This window comes from Ambystoma mexicanum, chromosome 2p, assembly GCF_040938575.1.
Source record: "Ambystoma mexicanum isolate Mex_15411 chromosome 2p, UKY_AmexF1_1, whole genome shotgun sequence".
In the NCBI taxonomy this organism is placed as follows: domain Eukaryota; kingdom Metazoa; phylum Chordata; class Amphibia; order Caudata; family Ambystomatidae; genus Ambystoma; species Ambystoma mexicanum.
In genome coordinates, this window is record NC_090923.1 from 75,125,252 (window position 1) to 75,150,955 (window position 25,704).

General features: G+C 46.5%; 1 protein-coding gene across 3 annotated transcripts in view; it reads left to right on the top strand.

The window, feature by feature from the left end:
• The window catches only part of LOC138566223 (laminin subunit beta-1-like), an 882,924-nt gene that overhangs the window by 585,468 nt on the left and 271,752 nt on the right, over nucleotides 1-25,704 (top strand). For all 3 annotated transcript variants that reach the window (XM_069643284.1, XM_069643285.1, XM_069643283.1), the window contains exon 15: nucleotides 20,035-20,187. In XM_069643284.1, coding sequence (XP_069499385.1) covers nucleotides 20,035-20,187 — 153 coding nt within the window. The remainder of the gene's footprint in view (nucleotides 1-20,034; nucleotides 20,188-25,704) is intronic.

A 25,704-nucleotide genomic window follows, 5' to 3' on the forward strand; every position in this document is an offset into this window, starting at 1 on the left:
TCTGTGTGTCATCCACATAACACTGAAAGTTAGAGGTAAAGGTCGAGATCCTATGGGCAGGGGGCCATGTAGATATTGAAGAACCCGGGGGACAGGTTACATCCCTGGGGGACACCACAAGTAGAGAGAGTGATAGAGGAGAGAAAGGACCCAAGTTCCACCTGGGAAGGCTGGTCAGAGAGAAAGAAGGCAAACCACATCAGGGCCTGATCTGTGATGCCCAGAGTATCACAGAGATGGGTGATCAGGATGTTGTGGTTTACTATATAGAAAGCAGAGGAGAGGTCAAGAAGGATAAGGACAGAGGGAGAGTTAGAGTCATGATTTGAAAGCAGGTCTTCATGGGTGTTCAGAAGAGCAGTTTTCCGTGCCTCTGGATGCTCTAAAGCCAGACTGATAGTCATGGAGACAGCCAACAGATTCAGTATGGTGGGTAAGTTGAGTGATAGCCAGCTTCTCCAGAAGTTTTCCCAGGAAAGGGGTGATGGAGATCGGGCAATAGTTTGCCGGAATAGATGGGTTGGCGTAGGGATTTTTGAGCAGAGGGTGCACAAGAGAGTGTTCGAGAGGAGAGGGGAAGACTCCAGTGGTTGAAGAGAGGTTGCAGGGATCAGCCAAGGCTGGAGCGAGAGTGTCAATATTGTCCTTGATGGTTTTGGAGGGGCAGGAGACCACCTTTTTGGAAGAGGCTTTCATAGACCGGACTTGTCTAGAGACCTCATCAGGTGTGACAGGAGAGAGGGAGAAGAGAATAGGGGGAGTGGTGGGGGCAGCCAAAGGGGGCTCAAGAGATATCAGTGCAGGAGTGGGAGCCGGAAGAGAGAGAGGACTGGATGTCCTGTGTTTTGGTGGTGAAATGTGCGGTCAATCCTGAGCAAAGATGTTAAGTGGGCGCAGTAGAGGATGCGGCTGCAGTAGGGTTGGCCGTTCCTTGCAGACTTTGAAAAGTTTGACTGTGTTGTTAGATGCCGCGGAGATGCAGGCTTGAATGTAGACTCTTTTCTTGGAGCAGATGCAGAGTCTACATTGCCTTTGAAGAAGGTGGAAGGCCAGTTTGTCAGAGGGTGCACCTCAAGATCCCCATTTCCGTTCTGCTGCTTTGCACTTGCGTTTGAGGGACCTTCGGACCTTCATGACAGGGACAAGAATGTCAAGAGTGTTGGAGATGGAATGGTGAAAGTTAGTGAGGGCTGTGTCAGGGTGGGAGTCACCCGCAGGAGTAGAATGAAGAGAGTAGGTGGAGGCAAAGGCAGCTACTGACACTCTTTTTATGAGTCAGATGAACTTGAAGGCTGGAGGTGGTGTAGGGTGAGCTAGTGCTAAAGGAGAACGGAGCTTCATGTGGGAAGAGAAACAAGAATTATCAATCCATGCGCATGAGGTAGTGAGAGGAGTAGAGAGTGGGATGTCTGTGCAGATGAGAGCATTCAAGGTGTATTGGACCAAAGGGTAGAATGGAAAGAGAAAGGGAGTCACACAGTTTGCGGAAAGGTCCTGAGGAGACCAGAGAGTCAAGATGGATGTTAAGATCCCCTAGCAGGAGGAGATGGGAAGAGGAGGAGAGGAGAGAAGAGGCCAGGTCATCCCATTGCGAGATGAAGACGGTGGACTGGCCTGGCGTCCGATATTAGGCGGCCAGAGTAAGAGAGGTGACAGGGGAGACAGGGGAGAAATAGAGCCTGCATACCAGGCATTTAAAGGAGGAGTAGACCTGAGTGGGAATAATGGAAACAGCGATCCACTCAGGAAAGATTAAGGCCACTCCACCTATGCTCCAGTTATACATCATAGGACCCACACTCCCCCATCATGCTTGTGGCACACTCCATTTGACTAACACTCTTAGGTCCCAGAGTTGGAAGCTATGTCCTGACGAGCTTCTTACGCCGTGTTGACCGCCTGTGTCCCATACCTCTTTTTTGTAAATATTGCTTTGATCTATTGATGCTGCAATCAAAGAAAATTCCTGCAAAAGCTGTGAAACCTCACAAGACAATGTCAGACTTTCGCATAGAATGTCTCAGTGTGGCGACTCACCGGTCTCCAGACTGAGAGCTCAACCTATGACACGAAGCTGGCTCGCTCCGGAAGTATTCACATACAAATGTGACGTGCCGTATGGATTTATAGGACCCAGATCAGTCAGGCACTGCTTATGTTATATTGTAGCAATCATCCCCGCTTTCCGGACCTGTACACACTTCTAAGATTGATGATAGCTATTCGCACCCCGGAGTTCAGTTAAAGGGAATGCGACTTCATGTGGACATGTCAGAGACACCCATGGAGACGTACTTTTAATGCTAAAAAGCAGAGAAACCATGTGCTGTGCTGCCTCTCTCTCTCTCAAACACACTTTCTCTCTCACACACACTTTCTCTCTCTCTTTCTCCCACTATCCATCACACACACTTTCTCTCTCACTTCTTTTCTCTTTCTCTCTCTCTTTCTTCCACTATCCCTCACACACATTTTCTCTCTCTCACACACACTTTCTCTCTCTCTCTTTCTCCCAGTATCCCTCACACACTCTCTCTCTCACTCCTTTTCTCTTTCTCTCTCTCTCTCTCTCTCTCTCTCTCTTTCTCCCATTATTCCTCACAAACTTCCTCTAGCTCATTCCTTTTCTCTCTCTCTTTCTCCCACCATCCCTCAGACACACTTTCTCCATCTCACTCCTTTTCTCTTTCTCTTTCTCTTTCTCCCACTACCCCTCACACACACACCTTCTCTCCCTGACACACACTTTCTCTCTCATTCCTTTTCTCTTTCTGTTTCTCTCTCTTTCTCTGACTATCCCTCACACAAACTTTCTCTCTCTCACTCCTTTTCCCAAATCCCCTTTTCTCTCTCCCCACTCTCTGTCAGACACTTTATCTCTTGATCTCTCTGTCTATCGCTCCCTCTCTCTTTCTCCCACACACTCTCTCTCACACAACTTCTCACACACTTTCTCTTTGACTCCTTTTCTTGCATTCTCGTGTTTTATCTTTCTCTCAATTGCACTCTCTCCCTCTCACACATACATTCTCTCACTCCTTTTCTCTCTTTATCTCTCTCTCGCGTTATCTCTCCCACACTTTCTCTGTTTCACTCCTTGTCTCTCATTCTCTCTCCCTCCCTCTCTCTCTCATGCACTGTTAGGCAAAAATTTGGGATAGTACCCTTAGGGTGCACTACAACAATCTCAGCCTCCTGGCAATAGGGCCCAACCTTTGGTATAAGTCTGAACTACACAGGTTGGTAGTGTGGACGAGCAGCAAGGCTTATCTCAAGAGGGGCCAATGTGAGCTGTAGGGTGGTTACACAAAGATTCACAAAGACAAGTGTTCAAATAAATGCTTACAATCAACAAGTGGCAATTCCGTATTTCAGCTCCTCGCGTCTACCGCAAACAGCACCACTGTGGTTCCTGGCTGTCGAGATGGGCTTTCCTTGCTTCTGGGGTCCATCACTCTATTGAGGTGGCTCAGGGTCGGTCAGTCCTGCTTTCTGGGGGTCCGGAGGATCTTCCTGGAGCTCTTGGCCAGTTTAAAAGCAATGCACACAATCTGGTGCTCCTCTACCTGGTTATCCGGTTCCAGCAGTTACGGCATTGGATACTCAACCAGCTTTGAGAGGATGTGCAGGTGGCTTACTTTGGAGTTGTTTGGTCCCACCAACTCAAAGGGAGAAGTCGCCCTTGCAGGGGTTTCTCAGTCGATACAAATGTGGAGTTTCAGCACAGCAGCAGGGCTTAACCGGGCAAACCAACGGTCCAGGAGTTGCAGCAGGCGTCCTCTTCAAGCTCTTCTTCGGATTCCTTTTTCCAGTGGTCGACTGCCTTCCAAACCAAGAAGCCCTGCCATTTATACAGGTTTCTCCCATTCATTCCAGCCTGGCTGTCAATCACCCAGCAGGGTGGCTGTCCTCGCCGGACAGTCAGCCAGCCAATCACCTAGGAGTGCATTCCTGTCTCTGAGGAGACCAAGCACAGGGAGTTTCGGGAACCTCCCTCACTTCCTGCCCCCACCAGACACCCTGGAGCCAGAGGCGAGCTTCACTTGTGAATTCTGCCAAAGACAAAATGAACAAAGGGGCCAAACCTGGTTTGTAATGCAGAGTAAATCTCAACAAGGACCTTTCCACAAAGAAATGGCGAAAAAAGAAGACCAGGGCCATTTTGACAAAAATGGCACCCGCGGGTGCTTTACAGCAGCTGTGAATGCAGCCCACGGTAAAGACACACCACGGTAGTAAAAAGTAAACCACTGCCACCAGCCATTCATCGAGGAAAGATTAACATAAAATTGTAACATGAGAAGCTAGACAAAGGGGATCATATGTAACCCCTCCAGCGCCCTATTGTGAGATAGTGAGTGCTGTGTCTAGAGAAGATACAAATGTAAGTAAAGTCAATTTCACTCACTGCTCTTGGAAATAGTAGTTATCCAAGAGAAAGGTGTTTAAACCTTTGGGGAGATCTGAAAGACTTCCCTGTGCCACTGCACTGAAGGTGCTGTGTGACACAATGCAAAAAGATGCCTATGGAGTTTGTCAGACTCCAAAAACCAAAAGAAACAAGAGTTAAAATCACATTAAAATACATGAGAGAGTGGGAGGGAAAAAGAGTCTCACTCTCTCCAGGTAAAAATGAAAAAGTCCTAGAGCCCAGCAACAGAGCTGGGGGTCTCCAAGGTAGAGAGGATTTAGGACATTTCTGAAAATTCTCCCTAACATATACACACACACAAACACACACACTGTCTCTCTAATTCCCTTTCTCTCATTTTCTCTCCCTCCCTCTCTCTCTCATACACACAGACACAGTCTACTCCTCCCTTTTCTCTCATTCGCTTTCTCTCTCTCTCTCTTTATGTCTCCCTGCTCACTCCTTTTCTCTCATTCTCCCACTCTCTCTTGCACCCTTCCTTCCCCAGATGGGCTTTTTGCTATGTCCCACTGCCTCTCAATGGCGCTCATATCCTCTTCTTACTCATCTCTGAGTGTGCAGTAGTAGGGCTTCTCTCTTTATTCTAGGCTTTCCCTAGATTCTGTTCACCTATTACCACCATGCAGCCACCTCATTGGCAGAGGACGTTTTTACCGGTAATCAATGTATTTTAGGCAGTGTTTGCCTGTTGTTGTTTTGATTTGTGCCCTTTACATTGGCTTTTCTGGTAATATTATGAAGGTCTTCCTGCGCACCCCCGAAGTCCAGATGAGGGCCTAAAACAGGTTACCTGTTATTTGCAGCACCCCAATGCCTGCACTGCGTAAACAATGAGTTATTTTTTAACCACAAGACTCTACAAGTTTTGAAAGCTTACAGCGGAACCTTTAGCAAACCCTGCACTCTGCTGCGCTCACCTCCGCGCTTTCTGCCACCTCTCCAATATATAAACACTCTACTATGAAGACCTGGAGTTGTAATGACATCACCTTTTTTTCTCGGCTGTGCCTAACAAAGGAGCCTGCGACCACAATTGTATCTCACCTCCAGGGAGCTTTAGAGAGTGAGTCACTTAAGGGATTTTATGGTTACGAGTCATTTCGTCGAAAAAAAATGGTCGAATAACAAACTGATCGAATGAAAATGATCGAAAACCAAATGGTCGACAACAGATAGAAATAATGTAAATAGGTCAATAGGTCGAAAACAAATGATCGAAAGTGAAATGGTCGACAAACGAGTGACTAATGTGACAAGCATATGCGCAAGATATAGATGGCATTAACATAGAAAAGGGTCACAGGAAAAAACATAAACACACGAGTAAAGAACCTCATATGACACCGGTGATCACAGATGACGGTTAAAAACAAACTGTCAGTACTTCATGAAAGTGACAGAGAGCACAGCTGATGAAAACATTCACTGGTACAACGTATACATACATAAAACAGCGGTGAGTTACACATGTTAAATAAACAAATTGCATAGTGGTTCACACAATTTCATATTACTAATGGGGGGGGTTCCCCCCCCAACCCCCTGTTTTTTTAATACATTTTTTTATAGAAATACGAACCTTCCGAACAATTGAATAAGTAATCACACATTTTTTTCAGCACATATATATGTTCGATTTTACATTTTTGACGTAACAAACCTATAAATACAAACTCATGTACCGAAAAACAAGTGAATTATTTAGAATCATTTTATTATTTTGCTATTTCAGATACTACTTGAGAGAGAAAAATGGAATTCATAAAATCACAAAGAGGCGCCGATCAGTTAACACATGAAGGCTACATATACAATAAAGAAAGCACAAAGCAGGAAAGAAACTACTGGAAATGTAAAGAGTACACCAAAAATAACTGCAAAGGAAGGGCGATTACGGTTGGCGAAAACATACATTTAACGTGCGAACATAACCACATGCCGGACAATACGGAGGTTTTCATAAAGAAAACACTGAACATATTAAAGGAAAATGTCGAGAAAAATACGAATGAAGCATCGACTTCTCAGGTTAACAAGGCGTATGAAAGTTTGCCACTACATATAACGGCACAGATGCCAAACACGACAACTGTAAAACGCAATATAAATCGCCAAAAGCAACAGAAAGAAAACTTACCCATGGCACCAGTAAATTATGAAAATATGGTTATACCAGAGGTATTACAGATAACTGAAAAGGGAGAGCATTTTCTATGGAAAACTTTGGAAATTAAAAAGGAAAAAATGTTAGTTTTTACTACTTTTCAAAACTTAACACATTTAGGCAATTCGAAGACTTGGCATGGGGACGCTACATTCAAAACCTGCCCAACTCCATTTCAACAATTTTATAGCGTTCACGGCACAGTAAATGAAACCGTAACACCTCTAATCTACGTTTTAATGCCAGGAAAAACCGAAGAAATGTACAGCTGTTTATATAAATTAATACAAGAATCAATGCCTGAAAAATACCCGGAGACTATGATCATGGACTATGAACAGGGACAAATGAACGCTTTAGCTAAAATATATAATGAGACACATATTCAAGGGTGCTTTTTTCATTTTAGTCAATCACTGTGGAAAAGAATTCAAAAATTAGGGTTAAGAACATTGTACATAGGTGATTCCGAATTTCAGCACCAAATCAAACGATTATACGCATTAGCATTTGTAAGAGAGGACATGGTTACTACGTATTATGACACTTTGATTGCTTCTAGTTACTATACTAATCATGACGAACAGTTAAGCACATTACTAGACTATATGGAAAACACATGGATTGGGCAACTTACGCGACATGGAACAAGACGAAAAGGGAAATATGAAATTAAAATTTGGAATTGCTACACATCAGTCATTAAGAAAACCCCAAGAACGAACAACGTACAGGAGGGATGGCACAGCAGGATAAATAAAGAATTTAATTCACACAACCCAACATTATGGCACTTCCTTAAAAGTCTGAAAAAAGAACAAAATTTACAAGAAATAAAGGTGTCCCAGACACTGTCACTCGAAAACCGACAAATGGCAAAAAGAAAATACAGAGACCATGAAGAGAGGATATCGAGCATAGTGCAGAATTTTGAAAAAACTGAGCCAATACAATATCTTGAAACAGTAGCATATAATCTAAAATGTTAAAGAAAAATAGAATGAACTCACCAAACAGAGAACTCCGGTTCAATGCAAGAAAACATGCATCCAGAAAGCAAAAAATCCATGTAAAATCCACCGAATCCACTGATGCATCGCTCCACCGAAAAAAATTCCATGAAAAAGTGCAAGAGGAAAGCAAAAATCCAATGAAAAATCCACCAAGTCCTTTTGAACATCCATCCAGGAAACGAAACGAAAAGATGCATCCAGAAAGCAAAAAATCCATGTAAAATCCACCGAATCCACTAATGCATCGGTCCACCAAAAAAAAATTCCATGAAAAAAGTACAAGAAGAAAGCAAAAATCCAATGTAAAATCCACCAAGTCCTTTTGAACATCCATCCAGGAAACGAAACGAAAAGATGCATCCAGAAAGTGAAAATCCAATTTAACATCCAAAGAAACACTGTGATCCGGAAGTTGCAAAAAAAAACATCCGTTGGTGAAAAAAGCAGATCCGTTAAAAAAACCCATCAAAAAGACGATCCGACGCAATAAAATCCAACCAGGAGAAAAAAAAACCATTGAAAAATCCATCTAGAAAAAAAACCAGGAAAAAAAATAATAATAGTCCATAAGCAGGTCCGGAGCGCGAGCAACAGGCATCCTACAGGAACGAAGGAACTTCAAAAATGGCGTCTACGTCGCGTACGTACGACGTCATGCGTTACAAAGTTTACTAAAGTTGGATTTACAATAGCATTAAATAATAGTGAAATAGCACCATCTAGCGGTAAAAGTTGGAAACACAGTTATAACTTGTTCAGTTTAAAATTACATTGCAAATATTTATTTATTTATCAAATATCACTAAAGAATTGTAAGAAATAAAAATAAATAAAAAATGTACAAATACAAACTGTATTAGTGTACAATGTTTTAATTACAAATACAAACTGTATTGCTGTACAATGTTTAAAGCAATTACAAAAGCACAATACATATATATAATTACACATTTAGTTTAGTTTACTGCATTTCGACCAAAAAAAATACTAACGACCAAAATGCATTTCGAGATATTTCGACCATATTTATTCGACCAAATTAATTTCAACCAGTTTTTATTCGACCATTTGTCTGGACACCGATTTTATTTTACTGACTGTGGGATAATGGCTCGGTAAGGTATCCCTTGTGGTGGCTGGGTGCTCAGCGAGGGCGAGCATAATACAACCTCACACAGTGGTGGTGTAAAGGCCTTGTAATGGGCGTGTCCTTGGGTTTTGGGCAATTAACAGATTTCACTTGATGGGTTTGCAATTATCTCCAAGCTCTATAAACGATGTCACAGTACGTTGCGCGGATCGCGCCTTGGCTCCAAAACCATGCCATTCGACCAGGTCATGGGAAGGATCTTTAACCAGAGAGCGGGAGCAAAGTCAGTTATTCTGACATCTCCGAAAGAAGTTTTTCATGGGGCTCAGCAGAATATCCGCTGGATCCGAATAGCAATGCACAGCGACTGGTGGATTATCGAACCAACGTTCCACCAGTAGAAACCCAGTGTATATCTGGTGGAGAGCTATCTTTACATTGCCTTCTTTGCCCAGAGTAAAGCAGGCAGGTTTCAGTATTCGCTAGACTCTAGATAAGCCTAGACGGACAGGAATCAGTTGAAAGAGGAGCGCCCATCCTAAAGCGCCCTGAGGCCTACGAGCATGTGTGTGCGGTACAAAAATTCAAATAAATAAATAAATAGATAAAATAAGAAATTACAAACTTGACTTTTCTCTCCTAAACAATGGGTTTTTGGAGGGTATTTCATTGAATGTAGACCTAGCGCCTAGATGCAGCAGAGAGCACTTTACAGCGGGCATTTACTCTAATAGTAGCATCTCAATCAGGCGCAGAAAACGGAATGTTGTGGTGGTTTGGGATCCAGTTGAGAAGACTGGGAAGATTGGAGGTCTACTCGAAAGCCAACTGGACAGATCTTTTCAAAATATTCACATTATATTCGTCAATTTTAGCATAGTGATTTGCCTAGAATTACAACATGCTTTTTTTGCAGGCGTTAAAATCCATGGCGCTAAGGGACCATGGTGCTAATTACGCCACCGTAATTTACGGTGGCGTAATTAGCGCCTTCCCCACTCCCATTATGCCGTATGGGGCAAAAATGGGAATGGGGAAGGGTAAAATGGGAAATGGGGGTTTACCGCCCCACTCACCTTGGAATGGGGCGGTAAATCCGCCATCCACCATGGTGTAAACGTAGTTTACACCATGGTGGTAAGGGTACGACCCAGCGAGGCCCATTATATTCAAAGGAGCACTGGGAAAAAAGACATTCCATGGTTTCTCCGTTCAACTGCACTCCAGTTACTTAATGTCCATCATTAAAGAGAAGGGGGAGGATTAGAGAAACGATGCACCAGTGCAACTATAAATACATTTCTGCACAAGGACAATGGCCCTCATTACGAGGTTGGAGGTAACCATGCCGCAATTAGCGGCATGGTTGCCTCCTTACCGCATACCGGGCCCGGGTTCCTCAAATGAGGACTTACCGGGCCATCCCAACCTTGGAGGACCCGGTAAGGCTCAATGGGAATGGGGAAGGAGCGAACACCGGGCCCGTTAATAACGGGCCCGTTGTTAGCTCCCTGGTCTCCTCGCGGGACCCAGTAAGGACGCCTGGTTTCACCTTTGCGGGTCCCGTGAGGAGACCTCGTAATAGGGCAGAATGGGTTTACCGGCACCATTACCTGTGCCGGTAAACCCATTCCGCCCACCTCGTAATGAGGGTCAGATATTGATTGAAAGATTTTTTATTTTTGCACTAGGGACATATGTGCACCGGTGCAAAGTTTCGGTTATATCACCTGACATTGGGCCTCATTACACGGAAGGCGGTGGACCAAGGCGCTATTAGCACCTTGGTCCATGCCGGTAAAATACCGGCACCTCCTTGGAGGAAAGGGGAATTACCGCCCTATTCCAAGGTTGGCTGGGCGGTAATTCCCCTTACCCCATTGCCCTTCCCCATTCCCATTTTTGCCCCATAAGGCATAATGGGAATGGGGAAGGTGCTAATTACAGTACCGCAAATTGCGGTACCGTAATTAGCACCCTGGTCCCTTTGCTGGTTGGTTTTTAACGCCTGCTAAAAAGCAGGCGTTAAAGTACCAACCCGCAAAGGGACCTCGTAATCAGACGGTAAGTGTTAACGGTCACCGGTACCATTACCGGTGACCGTTAACCCTTACCGCTTTCCGTGTAATGAGGCCCATTGTTTTCTGTGCCATTCCTATTACTATTAAATATCTCTGATTTCAGTTTAGGATGTCAGGTCATGGTAAGGGACATCTTGTGCATCAGAGTAAGTGCATTCTATCAATGCATGAGTGTAGCTGGGAAATGTTTGCCCGTGGGCCAGTCCTTAGTCCTAGTACTGAAGACTTTATGTAATATCACGACTACATTACGGTATCACTAGCTCAGGTTTTTAGCAACTATGTAGTTAATTAAGACGGCCTGGACAGTATTACAGAGAGTCAAACTACCCAAGAGTCATCTAGAGTCCATCTCTGTGTCTTCCTTTATACATGTCCTCTGATCCCTAGTTTAAGGTCCGATTCATGGAATTTCTTGCACAGTTCCATCTGACCTTGCACTGCTAATAAGTAACTTTGCACTGCCGGCACAAACCCTGATTCATGGACTTGTGCAAAGTGTATTTTTGCAGTGCAAAGTCATTTTGTACTGCAAAAATTACTTTGTAGTGACTTCGCACTGCACAAATACACTTTGCACAGTTCCATAGCTGGGAGGTTATGTTCCCTCAGAAAGTATGTGCTGTGTTCCAGACTTTGAGTCGCAAGCTCCCGGCTTTAGTAATCAGAGCCACACAGGTGGGCACACCTGTCAGCAAATACAGTCACCTTAAACAGAAGGGAACATCCTGTATGTGGCTTTTGCTGTCTTCAACAAGAAGGGAGAGCTATGTAGTTACAAATCGTGTACTTTCTAAGCTTCCTTCGAACGAAGCTCTGTGCTTACCATTAGTGAAGGGCAAAACAAGGAGTGCATTAGCTCCCTTCCTTCATCTTTAGGACCAAGGTCAAACAAGCAGAACTTTGCAGGAGGTGGTGAAGTGGGGGGAGACAGTAAAACCCAAGGAGGTTATTCGATGACTCAGCGACGTATACCATAGTATGTTGCAACAGGTGAATTCATTTGGGTAATATGGAAAACTTGGCACGGGTATGTATAATGATTGCGACGGTAGATATCGGCACATTTGGTAAAAGTACAAACGTTGACATAGTGTTGCCATACTGGTGGCAAATTGACCTTGAACGTGTTTCATAAGTGAAGTCAAACTCCAAAATAATAAAAGTATGGCAGTATGTCTGCCAGAATACTGCCAAACGGATTTACCGTTATCACCACTTGGTCTGGCGGAATTACAGCTGGATTACAAGCGTTGGTGTGGCATTGTTAGTCCCCATTTAGGACTCCATGGGGATTTTGGCAGAATTATCACCACAGTAATTCCGTCAGTGGTTATTCCTCCGATTAGGCCATTTTTTGGCAGTAAGGCAGCGGAATTACCTCCAGCATTTTGGAACCTCTTGTATGGTGGTGCAGTAATTCAGCGGCACGTAGTGACCCCCGTTTTATTGCTGTTTTTTACTGCACCCCTATACTTGTAATGAGGCCCACTGAGATTAGTACATTTACGCACTTAAAAGCAGTGGCTAGTTCACCAGACTAGTGTTTCGAAAACTCTGTAATAAGCAATTAACCTTTAATGGCATCCTGCCCCCACATCAGGTATATCATTCCAGACAATTCATTATCACTGTCCCTATTACTTCTTAACCTGGTGTCTACTTTCTATTGTCAGATAATCTGTTCCTTCCTCGTTAAGTAGAATAAACCACAGCTATGTTCCAATAACCCCCCATTGCTCTACAACACATTTCTGATCCTACGTATTTCTGACTAGGCCGGGAGGGTACCTCAGGGGCAAAGCGTTTGTTTTGGAAGCAAGACAACACAGAGTAACACAGGTTTGAATCCCAGTCTGGCGCCCCGAGACTGTTCTTCTTGAGTGCGTTAGAAAAGATGAGTTAATTAATTACTCCTAGACTGCAGAGTAACTGTATGATCAGCTCTGATACCTAATCCTTTTCTATTCTGGGGATCAAATGTTTAGATGATGCAGATTTTTAGAAATATTTTGCAATATTTCTGGAATGTCACATTTTGGATGCTGATAGTGAGGTTAGGTTATAATTGTGTGGAGACCATTTGCGTGAAGAAACATTGGAATCAAGCAATTTCTGCACAGAGGCCATTAATGACTGGTAAAACGTTTTGTGTGCCAGCATTCCAATTTTTCTCCTTTTCTCTCCTCGCTTTAAACAGAGTAGTCTATCCACCTTGGGTGTAATGTTCTAATAACAACAATGCTCCCACCCTGGGGCCATCACCAGGAGTTAACATCACTTCGTCCTTGTTAAACGCCCTCACTTTGCTTGGGCTATTAACTTGAGCGACGGATTGTTACCACCAACTTGTAATGCTCTTAGGCTGCGGCATTGTTGCATAATTAATACATACGGCATAAAAAACAATTCAACCAAAATCATAATGTAGCCCTTAGTCTCCCGTGAGCCACGCCTATGCCTACCTGTCACAACGAACCTCTGCGATGCCTATGGGTACCTCCGTCCCCAAGCACCAGCGAAGGAGAGAATAACTCCCTCGCCAGTTATTGAGGCCACAGGCGATAAAAGGGTCGGGAACACGGGCACCAGGTGCTGCAAAGGAAAAGCAGGTGAGTGTAAATACAAGGCAATACATTTCGGAGTAATCAATACTCTAGATAATGGAGTCGGACCTACCGAACAGGGAGGACAACCAGGCCGGGAAGACAGCCGGGGAAGTTGGTTTTCAGGACCCCCACACTTAGGGGCTGGACGTGATGCTGAGCCGAAGTCCAAACCAAACACCCTTGAGCCAGGGAGTTTCAGAAGCAGTTCCAAGAAATGTCCAGAGCAAAAAGGGGTCCAATATCCGAGGGAGATAATACTTGAAAGTTCCAAAAGCCAAGTCCGAAATCCGTAAGAAGCAGGTCCAATGATGCAAGCCAGAGAGTCCCAAATTCCGTTTAGACAGTAGTTCAGGCAACCAAATCCAAGGAGCAGGCAAAAACAGTCCAGATAAATCAGAAGCCAGAGTTCAAAAAGCCGGAGGTTCAAGATCCAAGAAAACACAACGCCACTCGAAATTGCTGAGAACAGCTGAGAAGCGCGGAGACTCAGCTTCCGTGTTCTTTTGAACCGGTGTTCGGGTCACGTGATCGCTTCTTCACTGGGTCACGTGAGCGACGCAGCGTATCACGTGACCCTCGCAACCGGGGAGCAGTAACATGATTGGATGAGCGGGCCGCTCCTACGGCAACACGTGGGCGTTGCCTATGTGACCAGGACGCCGGGGTGGTGAGGCTCAACCCACCCCAGCGCCATCGCGGCCACAGTCTCCAAGCTGTCGTGCGCCGCCTCCCTCTTCCGGGGAACCTGGCACCATGGCCTCTGAAGGGGAGCGCCCGGCCAAGGCCACCGCCGCAGGTAAGATGTCTCTGGGAGGTTGGCGGTGTTGCGCGGCACTGGGAGGTGGGCGGTGTTGCGCGGCGCTGGGAGGTGGGCGGTGCTGCGCTGCGCTGGGAGTTGGATGGTGCTGCGCGGATCGTAACAGAACCCCCACCCAAAGGCCCACGTCCACGTGGGCAAGACGGATGCTCCCGGTGGAATCAAGACACTAACAGGGGGGCATGAATATGAGACGCGGGCTCCCAAGATCTCTCTTCCGGGCCGAAGCCGGCCCAATCAATCAGGTAGTACAAGATCCCATTACGAAGGCACGAACCCAATATGTCCTTCACCTCATATTCATCGGAGGACCCTTGCACAAGAGGAGCCGGCGGCAGCAGTGGTCTCGTGAGGGGCCGGCAGGGTTTCAACAGGGAAGTATGAAACCCGGGTTGTATGCGCCAAGAGGAAGGAATGGTCAGGCGAAAGGCCACTTGGTTAATGACCCTCGAAATTCGGTACGGGCCAACAAAACGGGGAAGGAGCTTACGGCAACCAGGTATCCGTAGGTGGCGGGTGGACAACCACACCTTATCCCCAACCGAGTAACAAGGGCTCGGGACACGATGTCTATTGGCCGCACGGCACATGGCAGTCTGGGCGTCCTTTAAATGCACCAAGGTCTGAGCATGTACGCTTTTCAGATCCCTAATGCAGACAGCTGCCGCAGGAGTTAATGTAGCAGAGAAGTCAGGAATGGGAAAAACTCTGGGATGTTGCCCATACATAGAATAAAACGGAGAGAAACCGGTGGCAGAATGAGGTGCGTTGTTATATGCAAATTCTGCAAGGTGCAAAACTTGGAACCAGGTATATTGATGTTGAAGAGAAAGACAGCGAAGATACTGTTCTAGTGTCTGATTACAGCGTTTGGTCTGGCCGTCAGTCTCGGGGTGGTATGAAGACGAGAAACGAGCATCAATGCCCAAGAGGCGAGTGAGGGAACGCCAAAACCTAGAGGTGAATTGGGAGCCTCTATCGGAAATGACTACTGAAGGCAATCCGAAGAGACAGAATATCGATTGAAAAAACAATCTGGCTAATGTCGGTGCTGAAGGGATGCCGGTGCATGGAACGAAGCGTGCCATCTTGGTGAATGCATCCACCACAACCCATATGGTATCATGACCCTGGATCTTCGGCAAATCAGTTATAAAATCCATGGTTACAGTATGCCAGGGACGAGGAGGAATGGGCAATGGTTGAAGCAGACCCAACGGGCGTCCTCTGGTATTTTTACATTGGGCACAGATTGGGCAGTTTAGAACATAGTTAGTTACATCTCGACGCATGGACGGCCACCAACACCATCTCTTTAATAATGTGAGGGTTTTTTGTTGTCCTGGATGCCCGTTGACTGGGGCGTCATGAGACCACTCAAGAGCCTGAATGCGTGTGTCCGTAGTGGGGAGAAACAAGAGGCCTTGCATGAAGGGTAACCCTTCATGATACACTAAATCCCATTCACTCATTTCATCGGAATGCGTAGAAGCCCAAGTGCGAATGGCACTGACTAGGTCGGTTGAAGGGGTGCATAGACAGATTACATGATTTTTTTCTAAGATGTGTTCGGGGAACACAGGAAGAGACTCTCCACCTTGTAGGCGTGAGAGAGCATCTGCTTTACCATGACCGATGCCAGGACGGTGTCGTATGACAAAGTCATAGGCGGAGAAAAACAGGTGCCAACGGACTTGTCGACTGTTTACGCATTTCAGGTTTGCCAGATCTTGCAGGTTGCGGTGGTCAGAATAAACAACAATTTGGTTTTTTGCTCCCAACAGGTGGTGTCTCCAAACCTGAAATGCGTCCTTGACAGCGAGCAACTCTTTTTCGGTTACAGTGTAATGTAGTTCTGTAGTGGTGAACTTGCGGGAGTGATAGGCGACGGGGTGTAGTAACCCTGAGATGGGACAATGTTGCGACAACACCGCACCTAATGCGAATGACGAGGCGTCTGCCTCCACTATAAAAGGTAGCTCCGGGTTTGGGTGTTGCAGAATGGGAGCGGAAGTGAAGGCTGCCTTTAAGGTCTCGAAGGCCAGATCCTGTGCTTTCGTCCAAGTTTATGACTCTCGGGGACTGGTCAGGCGGGTAAGTGGTGCAGCTATGGAGGAAAACCCTGCAATAAATCTCCTATAAAAATTTGCGAACCTGAGAAATGATTGCAACGCCTTAATTGTCGCGGGCACAGGCCAGTTCAAAACAACATCAACCTTGGTAGCATTCATGGACAGACCTTTAGGAGTGATGTGAAACCCCAAGAAATCCACCTCTGTGACATGAAAGAGGCATTTTTCAGGCTTGGCAAATAAGGCGTTGGTCCTGAGTCTCTGGAGTACTTCTCTAACGTGAGTTACGTGTAAAGAGAAAGAAGAGGAGTATATCAGAATGTCGTCTAGATAAACTATGACGAATATATCTAGGATGTCATGGAAGATGTCATTTATGAATCTCTGAAATGTCGCAGGGGCATTGCAGAGTCCGAAAGGCATGACGGTATATTCGAAGAGTCCGTGTTGGGTACAAAAGGCGGGTTTCCACTCATCCCCTTTTCTTATTCGGATAAGATTGTAGGCCCCCCTGAGATCGAGCTTGGTAAACAGTACAGCGTGAGTAAGATTGTCTAGAAGGGGGTTTATTAAAGGAATCGGGTATCGATTCTTAATGGTGATTTGGCTGAGACGGCGGTAGTCTACACATGGACGTAGGTCCCCTTCCCTCTTGGGAACGAAAAAGATGGGACTGGCAGCAGGGGACTGTGATGGGCGAATGTGGCCTATTCTTAAGGCGGTCTGTAAGTAGTCCTTGAGAGCCTGATCTTCCGTGGGTGACAAGGAATAGATTCGACCACAGGGAATTACGGCATCCGGGACGAGGTCGATGGGGCAATCATAAGGTCTGTGCGGCGGGAGTTCTTCAGCTTTTCCTTTGTCAAAAACATCCAGGTAATCCCTGTATTCTGCAGGTATGCCAGAAGCGGCGACTCCTATGACATGGTTAGGAGGATCTGACTCCATATCCTGCTCATCCGTGAGCTGCAACTGGGCCAAAGCACCCAACACTTGGGAAGGGGAGGTCACCGATTCAGGGCATACCAAACAATGATCTTGACAGTATGGGGATTCAAATAACACTTTACTCTGGGTCCAATCAATGATTGGGTTGTGGGTTCGTAACCATGGAAGACCCAAGATGAGACCGAACTGTGGTGTCGTGATAAGATCAAATGACAGGGTTTCTTTGTGTTTGTCGTGGATGACCAGGGTCAATGGAGCTGTCTGTTGCTTGATGGGGCCCGAGACGAGCGATGAGCCATCAACGGCTTGCACAGGTTCCGGTCGTCGTTTGTTCAGGACGGGTAAGTTAAGCGAGGCAGCGAGGGCGATGTCGATGTAGTTCCCCGTGGCTCCTGAATCGATCGCCAAGCGCACCTGATGTGGAGTGTTGCCGGGGAAAAAGAGAAGGGCCTGAATATGCATGGGTCCCGCAAACGTTGCAGGCGAGGAGGAAGAAAAGGGAGGACCCGTCCGAACCCCCTCATTTAGGGACGGGCTTTCCGAAAAACCTCCGCCTTAGGTTTAGGATGTCGAGGACACTCCTGGACATAATGGCCGTTCAACCTGCAGTAAAAACATGCGTTGGAGGTTCGACGGCGTTCCCTTTCGGTAGCCGTGATGGGACTACGTACCCCACCGATTTGCATAGGCTCAGGAGGGGAATCGCTGGTACTGGGATTTGAAAAGGGAACGGTTCTTTTAGCTTCAACTCTTCTCTCAGCCCTTCGGGCATCGACCTGTAGTGCCAGATCCACGAGTTCGGGATATTGAGCTGGCAGTGAAGGAACTACTGCTAGTGCATCTTTCATTGCCTCATTTAGGCCGCGATAAAACACCACAGCCTTTTTATTCTCTGGCCATGCTGTCTCTACTGATAATTGATTAAAGCGAGTAATGTAATCCACTAGTGGACTCTTACCCTGAACCAATTCTAACAATTCTAGATCCCGGGTCTTTGCTTTGTGTCTAGTATCAAACACTCTTGTCATTTCCGTGATTAACAAATCGAAATCATATAATACGGGACTGTTTGTTTCTAACAGTGGGTTGGCCCAGGCGGCTGCTATGCCTCCCAGGTGTGAGAGTGTGAATGCCGCCTTCGTTGTGGAATCGGGAAAGGCTAGGGGGCGGCATAAAAAATGAAGTTTACATTGATTAATAAATGTACGGAATTTACTGGGGTCTCCATGAAACTTTTCAGGGGGGGCCAAGGAAAACGGTGTGGGAACATAGACCGGGGTAGGAGTCGGAGCAGGGGCTGGTGGGCTCATCTGGGGAATGCTATCCCCAAATTCCGGATCAGGAGGGAATGCATGACGTCCGCTTTGTATGGTGTCAAGCCGCTGATGAATAGCAGCCGTAGCGGCAGACATGTCGGCTCTGAGAACCGTAATAGCCTGTACCAGAGCAGCTACCTGGTCCCCGGCGGCGGCATCCATAGCCAAGGCAGAGAAGGCTTCTCAGTCTGTCACAACGAACCTCTGCGATGCCTATGGGTACCTCCGTCCCCAAGCACCAGCGAAGGAGAGAATAACTCCCTCGCCAGTTATTGAGGCCACAGGCGATAAAAGGGTCGGGAACACGGGCACCAGGTGCTGCAAAGGAAAAGCAGGTGAGTGTAAATACAAGGCAATACATTTCGGAGTAATCAATACTCTAGATAATGGAGTCGGACCTACCGAACAGGGAGGACAACCAGGCCGGGAAGACAGCCGGGGAAGTTGGTTTTCAGGACCCCCACACTTAGGGGCTGGACGTGATGCTGAGCCGAAGTCCAAACCAAACACCCTTGAGCCAGGGAGTTTCAGAAGCAGTTCCAAGAAATGTCCAGAGCAAAAAGGGGTCCAAGATCCGAGGGAGATAATACTTGAAAGTTCCAAAAGCCAAGTCCGAAATCCGTAAGAAGCCGGTCCAATGATGCAAGCCAGAGAGTCCCAAATTCCGTTTAGACAGTAGTTCAGGCAACCAAATCCAAGGAGCAGGCAAAAACAGTCCAGATAAATCAGAAGCCAGAGTTCAAAAAGCCGGAGGTTCAAGATCCAAGAAAACACAACGCCACTCGAAATTGCTGAGAACAGCTGAGAAGCGCGGAGACTCAGCTTCCGTGTTCTTTTGAACCGGTGTTCGGGTCACGTGATCGCTTCTTCACTGGGTCACGTGAGCGACGCAGCGTATCACGTGACCCTCGCAACCGGGGAGCAGCAACATGATTGGATGAGCGGGCCGCTCCTACGGCAACACGTGGGTGTTGCCTATGTGGCCAGGACGCCGGGGTGGTGAGGCTCAACCCACCCCAGCGCCATCGCGGCCACAGTCTCCAAGCTGTCGTGCGCCGCCTCCCTCTTCCGGGGAGCCCGGCACCATGGCCTCTGAAGGGGAGCGCCCGGCCAAGGCCACCGCCGCAGGTAAGATGTCTCTGGGAGGTGGGCGGTGTTGCGCGGCGCTGGGAGGTGGGCGGTGTTGCGCGGCGCGGGGAGGTGGGCGGTGCTGCGCTGCGCTGGGAGTTGGATGGTGCTGCGCGGATCGTAACACTACCTCAGAAGATGGCGTAGTGTGTAGTTCACTGACAAATGTACTGTACAACTTTTAGATCTTGCTGATTTTATTGCCAATAGTATTTTTTGTAACTATTGCCATCATGAACTCTAATTTATCAAGGACGAGCTTGACTCCTATGTAACATTAGACGCGCCATGAGTGTACGGTTGCCTTGACAACCTCCTGCCCTCCCTGACACTCTCGCTGATCAATTCCTCCTATTCTTGACAGGGGACGCCCCGACCAGAGTCTCCAACTGACTGCCTGGAATATTACAACGGCATCCAGAATGGACGCAAAGCAAGGCTGCGGCGGCATCGTAGAACCATCCGCGTGCTCCAGCAGCGGGCCGCGCTGCGGCGTATTCGCCAGCTCCAGCAGACCGTGCGTATATGGCTACCAATGGGCTGAGATCAAGAGTTCATGACATTGCAGTGGTTACATTCTTTATTGAAATTGACTTGAAGTCGATCATTTGTGTGGAATGTGCTTAGCTCTGAGGGAATGGACATATGCCCTGGCTTTGCCTAACCGGCAGCTCTTCTGTGCTATTGTGGATGCCATCGCTTATGTAATATCCAGTTGCGGAGTCTAGCGACGAACCAGAAAGTATTTGGGTAAATTCAGTCGTATGCCAAGCCATGCCATCATTTCAGAGGCAGCCGGCTCCAAATGTATTTGGAAGCACACTTTTTTTGTTGAATTACTTTAATTTTTTTGAATTTGCTGTGACCCTCTGTAAGCTATTTGCCTTTTTTTTACCCTTCTTATTTTTCTGTAAATTCTCCCACCCGCTTCTTCTTCTCTGCACCTCTTCTCTTCCGTTTTCTTTGAGTTTATTCGTAGACTCTATCCCTTCCATCATGGTCTGTGGCCTTCCCTTCCACTTTTCTCCTCATCCTAACTCTAACGCTGAGCCAAATTCACACCCTGTCATCCCTTCTAACTCTTCTCTCCTTCAATTTCTCATGCATTCTTCATTCCCTCTCACCGTAAACACAGCACGCGCCGCCTCCATCCCTCTAAACATGCTCACCTTTGTAAGTTCCCTTTTGGTTCTTCTGATGAAATTGATCATCATACTGATAGCCTCTTACACTTGTCATAATGCTATTTTTTTTCCAATTCATCCTAAAAATACAGTCATAAAAGAAGATCATGAAAGAGAGGGAGGCTCACTCAGGTAGTCAGATGCAAATGCGAGTGTCTGGGATCTGTCTATTGGTCTGTAGGTATTGGGGAAGAACCAAACTCAAACTCGGAGATACTGCTGGCATCTGTGAGTGCAATTGAACTTATAGGCAATGAATAGGGTGTCGTGTTAAGGGCTGTATTTACGGTGATTTAATTAAACACATATACCGGCACATGTTTCGACCCGACAGAGGTCTTTTTCAAGTCAATGGTGGTTATACAGTGTGTAGTATACATAGTTATTTATGCACAATTACCTATGTGGTAGAAACCCAAGTGAGTTGTGAACCATGTTCCAATGTGAGATATGTTGGTTATGTGACAATCGAATGTCAGGCGCCAATGTGCAAATGACACAGTCATATTAAAATGCATGTCAGACTTAATGGTTATGGTGACAATATCAGGTCAGCAATTATACAATGGCTATGGTTGAGTGAGTGCAATGTGGACATTTGAGAGTTAATTCAAGCAGTTTTGTTGGCGACAGGGTTGTATGCATGGAAGGAACAGTGAAACCAATGAATGTCAAATGTAAATGAAAAAATGCACCAAAGGAAAATAAAGAGAACGGAAAGTGAAGGAAAAGGGACCAGCATGGTGTTAGTTGTTTAGGGAGTGGAAACCGGGCTGTGTGAAGCCAATGCAAAATACTTGGATGTAGGTGTGGTTCATTACCGTGTGTTAGAGAGCAAGAAGAATTAATGTTTCCGGGAGGATAGCTAAGGGGCAACGCGCTCACCTTGGAAGCAAGATGACGTAGAGCAACACAGGTTCGAACCCCGGGTCCGCACTTAGAAACCTCTGGGTATTAAGTGCTTATAAATAAGCAATTACAATTAGAACCGGAGCATGGTGGCTCTGTTTATTAACAACCTGTGGGGTAAACATAGATGGTGGTTGGTATGGTATGGTATCAGTGGGGGCTAGGATAGAGAAAAAGAGTGTCAAGCAAGACTTGTGGTGGCCTGGTTGCTTGAGGGCAGACAAGTGGCTGGCGTGCTGGAGCTTGAGTGCCGGGAAGGCTTAGATAGTCCTGCCACGTCTGGGAGAAGGTCTGTGTGGAGAATGGACTGGGAGGCATGAGGGTGTACTGGTGTGTTAGGGACGGAGGGTCCCAGAGATGGCAAGAGGGCAGTTGGGCTGTGTGAGAGTGACGTCTGAGGAGTGGCATAGCGCTTAGGAACTGGAGGGAGTCCGGGGGTCGCTATGGTAGCAAGGTAAGTATGAGGGTGAAGATCTGCAAGCCGGTGGCTGTAGGCAATGGATGTCATGAACCACCGATTACGTCCATTCTGGACATCGTGGTCCCTGACCCATAGAGGACTGAACTCCGTGATCCTTCCAACATGGCCGCTTGGTGCGTAACGCAGCTTGCCAGCATTCACACGCTACGTTCAGCTTCCTACAAAACAGTCACGCCCCCGCAGCTCTGCAAGTCTCAATGCTACCGCTCTGTGTAGTCAGACGTGTGTCGCCGGAGTTCACTCGGGGCTTCCTTCTGAGTCCTGTTTTCCGATTCCTTGAATCCTCCTCCTCTTCTATTCCCTTCCTCGAATTTACCCTCTCGGGCTTTCCTCCTGGATCTTTTCCTGTGCTCGGGTAACGACGTTCCGTGCCCCCGAGTTCAGTTATTGTTTCCTTCCTGGTTCCCGGTCCTGGATACATGAACGCTACTTGGCATAGGACTGCTATCTTCACGCTGGAATCCGAGGACCTGCGCACAGGCCTGTACAAATCCCGGACCGTGTGAAAGAAAACATCCAAGAAAATTGCAAGCAAGGAGAAACAGGTGAGAAGGGGGGAGACTTGTGACAATGGACTAAAGGGCATGGAGGGTGGGACCTGATGTGAGGGTCTTAGTGAGCGGTGGCAGTAAAGTCTGGCGAACGCTGGGTCGCAGTGATGTGTACTGCAATGGGTGATGTTTAAGCATGCCAAGTGCATCTCATGTGGCACGGTAAGAATTGTAGTAAGGTGGGGGGTGACAATAGGAAGAGGGTGGTTCAGACTACATGGTCCGCGAGCATGGCAATTGTGATGATCAGGGCAGTGTGGTCCGGGGTCTGCAAAAGGAGAAGCTAGTTTGTTCGGGGGGTATGAATGTGTGATCAGAAGGATACAACAGTGAAAGGTTAGGCAGCCTTGATAAGGTGGAGCGGGTGAGGTTAGGGCCGTAGGGTCCAGGGAAATAGACGAGTCCCAAGTGAACTAAAAGTAAAAGGTTTTGCAGCTGTGCAGCTCCTGTGAAAGCACACTTACCTGTAGGGACAGCGAGGCCATTGCAATGAGATGGGTGGTCACCCCGATCTTTCGATGCCGGCCGCCATCTTTGTTTGTATTTAAATAGTTTGTGTGGTGTACCGTGATTGGCCAGTCAGAGGGCTGACTGCTGGTTGGTGGATGGTGTGACATGTGGGAGCTTCGCCTGGCGGCAGTGTTAAAGACTGGTAATATGAAACTAACTGAATAGCATTATGGAACTTGAATGTATGTTTAAAAAAAAGTTTTAGAACCATAGTAAAAAGGACACTTCTAAATGTTTGTTGCAAAAAATAATTTCACAAGGTTCAAAAAGTTAATTTATTTGTAAAAAGATTCCTTGAGTAAATACGAAGTCTGCGTAGTGGGTATGATCCCCAGATTGGTGAGAGTAGCAGTAGATGTGATGTAGGCCACGGCGTGGGGAATGCGAAGGGCATGGAGCGCATAGGTCTGATGATGCGTGCAAGTTGTAAAAATTGAGCAAGCACTGTGTTTAAAGTCCACGTTGGAGAGTAGCTCCACGGGCATCATGGAATACGTGAGCCCAGATACGTGTCCTTGGTAGAGGTGCTGGAGGCTGGTTGTGTGAGACCTGATTACGTAGTGGGTTGAATAAGTAGCCACGAGGGCAGGGGTGCCAATGGGCCAGTGGAAGCAAGGTGGGTCATGCGTGTAGTGTAGTAGTAATGACAACTGTGCATCGGTGGGTGCCCCGGGATGGCCTGTTAGTGATACCAAAGGGGGTGCTGGGTTTCCAGGAGAGTGGCCAGCATGTGGGGTGGTAACTACAGTGTGTGAGGAGAATAGAAGAGATGAAGTTAGAGGAGATGGTGTTAGTGTCTGAGAAAGACAATAGAGAGTCACGGTTAACAGAACTTCATTGAGTTCATGTTCAGTATTAAGACCATTGCTGACACATCTGTTTTTGCATATGAGTTTTGCTTCTCGTTGTCTTACTCTCAGCTCTCTGTCACCTCCTCTTGTGCCCTATTTGACCAATTCAAGTCCAACGAGTAGGGTGTCACTTGTGTTGTTGAGCTGGTGCCTCTCTTGCCAGTGGGCGGACAGAGGGAATTTTGTGTCCTGGGAGCTGTGGAGGCTGAGTTGTTTGCAGATTCTTGTCCTCGGTTCTCTAATTGTACTCCCAATATACACCAGTTTAGTAGCACAAATGATTACATAAACAACAGATTTTGTCTTGCAGTTAATGAAGTACTCAATCCGGTGACAGTGGGTGCCATTTGAGTTAACCGATTTCGCAGTTTTTGGGCATTTGGGCACATAGAACATGTGCCACATTTGTAAAATCCAGCTGCTTGAGCTAGCCAGTTGTAGTTGTGCCATGTATGATTGGCAACATATTGTTCTTAAAGTAGGTGCTTTGCTGAAGGAGAATTGTGGTGTGGCTAAGTTACATTTGTGGATGTCTACATCAATTGCTAGTAGGTGCCAGTGTTTGCTTAGGATTCTCTGCAATGTACAGCTGTCTTGACTGCACTGAGTTACGTATTATATTGTCCCTTACCTCTGTTTGTTCTTGACTTAAGGGGTAAGGAGTGCATTCCTGTTAGTGGATGTGGCAGTTCTTATTGCTGTCTCAATTGTATTTTCCTGGTATCCCCTGCTGATGAATCTTTCATTGAGGAGTTGACACTCAGATAGGTATGCAGTGCCATTACTGCAATTTCTTTTTGTGCAAAAAATTCACCCTTTGGTATGTTCTCAATGACGGTTTTTCTGTGGCAACTTGTACCGAATAGTACTGAGTTGATGTCAAGGAAATCAATGGTGTTGTGGCTTTGTGTTCCAGTTAGCTGGATACCAAATTAATTGATTTTCAGGTATTCTACGAAAGGTGGCAAGCTGGTCTGATGTGCCGGACCAGATCATCATTACATCATCAATGTACCCATACCATTTGTAGATGTGGCAGTTGAAGTCTGGGTTGGCAAATGCAGGTGCGTATGTTGCACCCATTGCAATGCCCTTGGTTTGTCGGTAATACATACAGTAAAAAAAAGACATTATTTTTCAGAGAGAATTCCGAAAGTTCCTTAGTCATCTCTAGTTGTGAGTAGAAGGAAGAGGAGGCTTTGGCGTAGGTGTAGTCTATGGCTCTAAGTACTAGCATGTGGTCAATGAAGTATATAGAGCCTTCACATCCAAAGATACCAGTAGATAACTCCTTTTCCCCTCAATGGTTTGCAGAATTAGTAGGTTGTGCATTGTGTCCCTTAGGTATGGGATCTTTGGTACTTCTGTGTCTATGACATTGTTAATGTACTTGGAGATGGGTTCTGTCATCCATCCAATGCAGTTTAGGATTGGTCTGTCCTCTGGGATTAATGCGAATTGCTTATGCATTTCAGGCAAGAAGTAGATTGTTGGCATGCGTGAGTGATCGGTTCTTAAGAAGTTATGTTCATCTCAGTTAAAAGTCAT